This window comes from Hibiscus syriacus, unplaced genomic scaffold (assembly GCF_006381635.1).
Source record: "Hibiscus syriacus cultivar Baekdansim isolate YM2019G1 unplaced genomic scaffold, ASM638163v2 tig00111105_pilon, whole genome shotgun sequence".
Lineage (NCBI taxonomy): Eukaryota > Viridiplantae > Streptophyta > Magnoliopsida > Malvales > Malvaceae > Hibiscus > Hibiscus syriacus.
In genome coordinates this window covers 3,028,567-3,034,832 of record NW_024062987.1, presented here as the reverse complement: position 1 = coordinate 3,034,832, position 6,266 = coordinate 3,028,567, and the positions used below count along the sequence as shown (strand labels likewise).

At 34.3% G+C, this 6,266-nt stretch overlaps 1 protein-coding gene across 2 annotated transcripts; it reads left to right on the top strand.

Moving 5' to 3' along the window:
* The first annotated feature begins 786 nt into the window (after window positions 1-786).
* On the top strand, window positions 787-5,912 carry LOC120153996. Of its 2 annotated transcripts, none has more exons than XM_039165856.1 (9): window positions 787-943; window positions 1,649-1,774; window positions 1,977-2,163; window positions 3,005-3,045; window positions 3,224-3,314; window positions 3,413-3,963; window positions 4,749-4,949; window positions 5,034-5,090; window positions 5,498-5,912. In XM_039165856.1, exons 2-9 carry the CDS (start codon window positions 1,715-1,717, stop codon window positions 5,717-5,719), a joined length of 1,410 nt encoding a protein of 469 aa, XP_039021787.1. In that variant the 5' UTR covers window positions 787-943; window positions 1,649-1,714; the 3' UTR covers window positions 5,720-5,912. The 2 variants fall into 2 exon arrangements, with proteins under 2 accessions (XP_039021787.1, XP_039021786.1); XM_039165855.1 differs by having other exon boundaries at window positions 1,646-1,774.
* Window positions 5,913-6,266: the final 354 nt, after the last annotated feature.

The window sequence follows — 6,266 nt, the reverse complement described above, 5'->3', positions numbered from 1 at the left end:
CCTATTGTCAGATTTAAATGTCACAGAATGGGTTCGTGTTTAAATGTAACATAATGATTTTTTTAAATTCAATTTGTTTAGATACTAAACATAAGATAAGTAAGCGGAGAATAGAAAAAAAGTATAAATGAGGGGAACAAATAATTACAGAGAATATTCTTCGTCTTCGTAGCCTTCGACACAATAATCTTTTTCTGGTGTTGTGTCGAAATAATAACAATTCTATAACCCATTCATCAAAGATTTCTATTATGATTTTAGAATTTTCCAGATTTTTCATAATTTTTTTTATTTACTTATAATAGATAATAGAACAAGTAACCATGATCATTAGGAATTCAACGAGATCCTTCCTCGCAAATCAAATAACGAAAGAGGAAGGAGCCCGTTGAGTCTTACACTTTTATGTATGTTATCAAGTCAGTATTTGAAAATAGCGACGGTATCAATAGACATCATTATGATTTTATCACATCTCAATTAACATGTTAAGATTCAATTCATATGACTATTAATTTTTTAACATAAAATGATGAAAAATAGCATATAAATAGTTAGATAATTAATTTGTAATTTTTAATAGTCAAAAACTAAAATATGTATAGCTTGATGAAAAAAATAATATTTTATTAATAAAAAATAGTATTTTATTAATAAAAAATAATAATTTAATTTTTAATAATTGAAAAATTTAATAAAATAATATTATATAATCAAGGTCTATTTATATAACTTCACCCTAAGAAAAAATATGAAAAATATGTATAGTTTGGTTCAATTGTTAACGAGGGGATTCTTTTTAGCAGGGTATCGGCTTCAATGCTCCCAAATGTCTCTTTTTTGCCCTCTGTTACATTCTTCGAGGCCTTCTGCTGTTCTCAACTTCTATTACGAACATTCCCTTTTCTCTTCTTAACTTAATTCTCTGCTCCATCTCTTCAAGGTCAGATTTTTTCATTTAGTTAAAATAGGGTTTTTCCTTTCTGGAATTTACTAGTTTTAAATTTTCTAAAAGGGTTTTCTTTTGAGCTGAAAATTAAGTAGATCGGAGATTGATAAGTGGTTAGCCTTCGGTTTGCGGATGCATGAAGTATCTTTGATTCTTACTGCCTATTTGATTCCTGAAAAAAACATCGGGGAAAGAAAATTTTGTTTTCTTTATTGTCTGTTTCCTGATATTATCTTTTCCCTTTTTTCTACTGATTTTAGAAAAATGAAATTTGTAGATGAACTGAACAGCTCGAGTAGACTCATTTCACTGTAAATATATATGTTTCTCTACGAAATCTGAGTATAAAGCCGCAATAATTGGTCTCTTTGGATAAAAGATAAATGGCAGTTCATAACCCCCCCCCCTTTTAATGTTAAATACTGGTTGAAAATCGATAAACTTGATTTTCATCGTTTTGCATTAAAATGAAATTACTTCCTTTTCCTTTTCTTTTAAGTTTTTAAGTTTCATTGGAAGTGTTTGTATGGATCTGTGCTTGAAATGGTGTTTAAATTAGTCTTATTTGTTGCTTCATGTTTTTTGTCGCAGTCATTTCTTTTCTTTTCGCATTTAAATTGTTTATTTTCTTGTTTTAAATTCCATATTTGGTTTAATTAATAGAATTACTAACGTTTGTTTGCTTTGGTGTATCAGCAGTTGTGGGGAATTCTTGGATACATGAATGCAAGTTAGGAATTGTATTACAAGCTAAGGTTATATAACATGAAAACCGAAGCGAAACCACATTTGATAAAGAAGCTTGCTGATGTAAAATGTCAAAGGGTTAGAAACTTTATTAATCTTTTCAATTAATCCATTCTCTGTTTTGCGTGTCTTTTTCCACTGATACTTAGTTACTTCTACGGTTTCTGGCTGCACTTTCATGTCTTTTGTTTCTTCTATTCTTCATACATGAGGATGTAAATTTGATAAATACTATATTGCTCCCCACCCTCCTTCCCCTGCTTTTGATCTCTGGATATAGGTGGATGGGTCCATTGTTCCTGGCCTGGAAGAAGCAGCTCAAGTTGAGCATTTATTTACGGGACCTAAAAGTGAGCATGTTTCATTAGATGGAGTGTTATGTATTGGGAAGGAAAACTTAGAGAAACACTTGAAAATGGAAGACTTCTTCTCTTGCGCTCTTGATTACAGCTGGAAAATTAATTGTGGTAATACTCTTCAAGAACTTGTCACTGTTCTTCTTGCCAATTCCCTCATTTCAAAAATTAAAAAGAAAAAAATGATATTTTATGTGCTTTTAATTTTAAATGTTAAGATTGCATAAGCATCTAGAATCTTTTATAAGTACCTTAGGATCTCATCCGCTTCAGTGCACAGCTATTTACAGGGAGGAAAATTCAAAACAAGGAGCAAAGACCATTTATTTTAATTTGTTAACTTGCTATTGCTAGTGTGCTCTTATAGTATTATTGTGCTTTGTGCTATTGCTAGTGTGCTCTTATAGAATTATTGTGCTTTGTGCTGTACTTTGTTTTGGAGATGCAGAACCAACATCAATGGTGCTTTAAACTAGTTAAAGAATTGTTTCTGGTGATATAGGCTTATACCTTGTAATTGTGTGTTTGAACTGATATAATCTTGCTTAGTATCTTATTTGTTTCTTTTCCTCATCAGTTGGTTTCCGTAACTCTAGAGCTATAATAATAGTTAATGTCGTAAAATTTATGACTTGTGAACTGGATGGCAGGGTGTTATTGGCCTATTCTAATATTTGATTTTAATTAACGAATAGTCATAATCATTTCAATACATGAAAATTACGGCTCACAAAGGGATGCAGGGACAGACATTGAGTAATTTTCTAAGATTTGATGCCTTATATATTGTTATCAAATATTGCAAAAGGACAAGACAATATACAATGGTATAAACTAGACATTAACTTTACAATCTCTTTGTTGACACATGAAAACCTTTGTTCAGATTTTTATTTGCAATTTCGCCTGTTACTCTTCTGATGATATTATATTGTTTGTGATTCCTTATAAGGTGAGGTCTATGGTCAAGGAGGAGATGATTTGAAGCTTGAAGTATGTATTGTTTTCTTCTTGAGGCTTTCTCGTCACACCCAGGCCATTATTTCTTTTACATTGTTTTTGGTTTTCCTTCATTACATTTTGTTTATACATTTTTGTTGAATATTGTATTTACTGCATGCAAGCATGCATAGGTGCTATGCTGATATCCTATGAAATGTTGCTTTAGTAGATTCTTGATGGATTGCTGGATGAAGTTGATGAAGTGGACGATATTCAAGCAGCCGATGATCTCTCTGCTGCATGTGAAGGTTTTCAGTTGGGTGAGTATTAATTCTGTGCTTGTGCTGATTGTCTACCTGGTGTGCAAGCACATGATTCTCATCTATAGTGATTCATCTTCTTTCTCCTTCAAGTGCAGATATTGAATTTCCTGAAAAGTTTTCTGAATCGGATTGTGCTCCTCATGATCTGCGTAACTTGAATTCACAAAGTCATGACCCCGGGTTTAGTGGCAGTTGTAGCAGTGCTGGTGGCATATCAGAATCATCAGTTGCAACTGTTCAAGAATCTAACAGCCAGAATGGTGTGCTCAAGAAGATGGTCAGTCGTGATTTACATCATACCTTTAAGAGCAAATTTGTTTGTCAGGCTCCAATTATGGACACTGTTCGGCCTAATATAGAACATATGCAAAGTTTTGATGAGTCTGATGATGATGAAAAGCCTTTAATAAGTTTCATATTGTCTACTAAGAGTGTAAAAAGCTCTGTTGAAGTAACAAAAGGTGGCACCCTTTTAAGACAGAAGCGACTGCGGAAGCCTACTAGCAGGTATATTGAAGAGTTTTCTAGAAATTCTACTACTTCTGCAAAGAAGTGCCTTAAACTCGGATTACAAGGGGACCTTCCTCAGGTGGCGTCTGAACTCCAGCGACAGAGAGGACGTCTTAAGAAAATTGTGCCAAAATTGGTATGGGTAGTTCCATTGTCGCATCCTTATTTTTTATGCTTCTGTTCATCGTTTTTTATTTATATTTAGGTATTGGCTTTTATTTTAATGCTGTGTGGTGAATGTCAACCATAAAACCTCAAGTAATGAGGAAAAAAACACATATTAATAGATGCTTGATGCAAATTGGGTATAATTTTGTATAAATACATGAAAAATCGTTAGGTCAAGGAAATGGTTATTTCACTTTACTATAGGGAAAGTCTAAAAGAAGGCAACTTAGTTTAAGGCTAAAAAATGACGGAAATGTGCGCTACTGAAAATGTGACAAAAAACGTAACATTTTAGGTTGCAACTAAAATGTTACTAAGGTCACATTTTAGGTTGCATCCAACCTAAAAAGTGATGTTTTTTTATCAAATTTTCGGTCACGTACATTTCCAGCCTTAAATTAGCAGGATGTACTGCAGAACTACCCTTTACTCTGTGCTTTCTGGTAACACGTGTTGACATCTTAGCAGGGGCTTTTTGCTGCTTTTTAGTTAAGGAATTGTGGCATCATATTTGCATCAATATAGTGATACTGCTACATACCCATGGAACATATATTTGAATCATGTTTTTTATGTGAGATTTTCCTGTATGAAAATGATTGAACTGGAAAAACAGAAGACAAATGACTATCAAGGAGTTGATGCTTTTGTTCGTTCTTACACTACATTTTTCTTTAACTTGGAGTGAACCCTACAACTTCCTTAAGTGTGATAACTTGAAATTGTGAGGTTATTTTATCGCTCTCTGTGCAGGAACTTGAATCTGAAGATGAGCAAAAGAGAACCAAAAGATCCAGAACGGTTTGTGATAGGAGGAAGCATCAAAGGATGTGGACCCTTGCGGAGGTGATTAAGTTGGTTGATGGGATTGCTCAGTATGGTGTTGGAAGATGGACTGATATAAAATGGCTTCTATTTGCATCATCTGCTCATCGAACACCAGTTGATCTGAGGGTACCTCACTGCTATATCCAATCATATGGTTCCCCTATTGTTTAAAAAAATTGAATTATTTTTAACCATGGATCCTCTGTACAGGACAAATGGCGAAATCTTCTAAGGTCTAGCTCTGCACAGAAACACAACAAGAGAGAGGTTTGCTTTCTGCCTTTCTTTTGTTGGCTTCATTTTCTTCCACCTGGATAGGATGGTAGTCTTCTCTTTAATTGTTTGCTTCTCTAAATCATTCAATTTGTTTTATACTAGTCCTTGATCGCGAGGTCGCAGTTATCACTTCAAATTACTGAGCATGGAATTTGAATTCCAAATGCTTGGAGTCCTATATTTATATCACTGAGAGGGCTAAGGGTTTGCTGCCTGAAAATCCTCTTGATAAAATTTAAACTATATCGGATGCACTGATGCAGGGTTGACCACCTAAATATATACCAGTAGGACAAATAATTGCCTGTGATGATGTGTTGTTCTGCATGTCAATGTGTTGATCATTAAGATTGGTTTATACTATATCTTATTCTATTAATTATTATTTAAACTGTTAGTTGCAGTGTGAGACTAAGCTGAAGCATGCTGTACGTCACCTACCAATGCCTTTGGTATGCCGTATCCATGAACTGGCAACCATTCATCCATATCCAATGGCCCGCTGCCCTAAAAAACCATCTGAGCATCATTATGTTCCTTTGTCCAAACAACTGAGAACAGCTAAAGTCTCTCCATTTTACTCTCAGGGGAGAAATTTACGTAGGAAGAAGTGCAGTTGAAGAAAGCATTTGTAATTTGCCGTAAAGCAAAAACATGCAATCCAAGTATAGTTGTAAAGGTGTGTTCTTCCTTACATCGCCCCTAACACCTGCCATGATTAGCGCATATAAGAATGTACTTAGATCATTAGCAAATATCTGGTAGATGTTACACCAAGTGAAGCTTATATTTAAAGAAAGCATTTTTATTTCATGTTGCTTGCCTAACTGTTAATAGAATTATATAAGTGTTGGACAAAGCACGCTCAGATTTAACCCTCTGAATTCAAGTGTTAGAAAGAAAGCACAGGAAGCCATGAAAAATGCATGTATGACAGTCTGAGTGGGAAGCATGGAAAGGAAATGATGGGAAATGGGGGCAGCCATGGGAAGGTAGTTGAGCTAATAAAATACATGTATGATAGCTAAGAGAAACAGAAAAATGCAATCAAATCATTGAGAGTTGAGGAGCACAACGGTAAAGCTTTCGGGAGCCCCCAAAGGTCCACTCAATATCAACCGGTGCAGTGTTGTTTTCGGTGTGTTCTTTAGAACTGTTATACCTCTG

Coding starts and splice junctions, on each gene's coding strand:
- LOC120153996 (XM_039165856.1), top strand. CDS start 1,715: ATGAAAACCGAAGCGAAACCACATTTGATAAAGAAGCTTGCTGATGTA. Junction 3,315..3,412: donor ATGTGAAGGTTTTCAGTTGG/GTGAGTATTAAT, acceptor CTTCAAGTGCAG/ATATTGAATTTCCTGAAAAG. Junction 4,950..5,033: donor GAACACCAGTTGATCTGAGG/GTACCTCACTGC, acceptor TCCTCTGTACAG/GACAAATGGCGAAATCTTCT.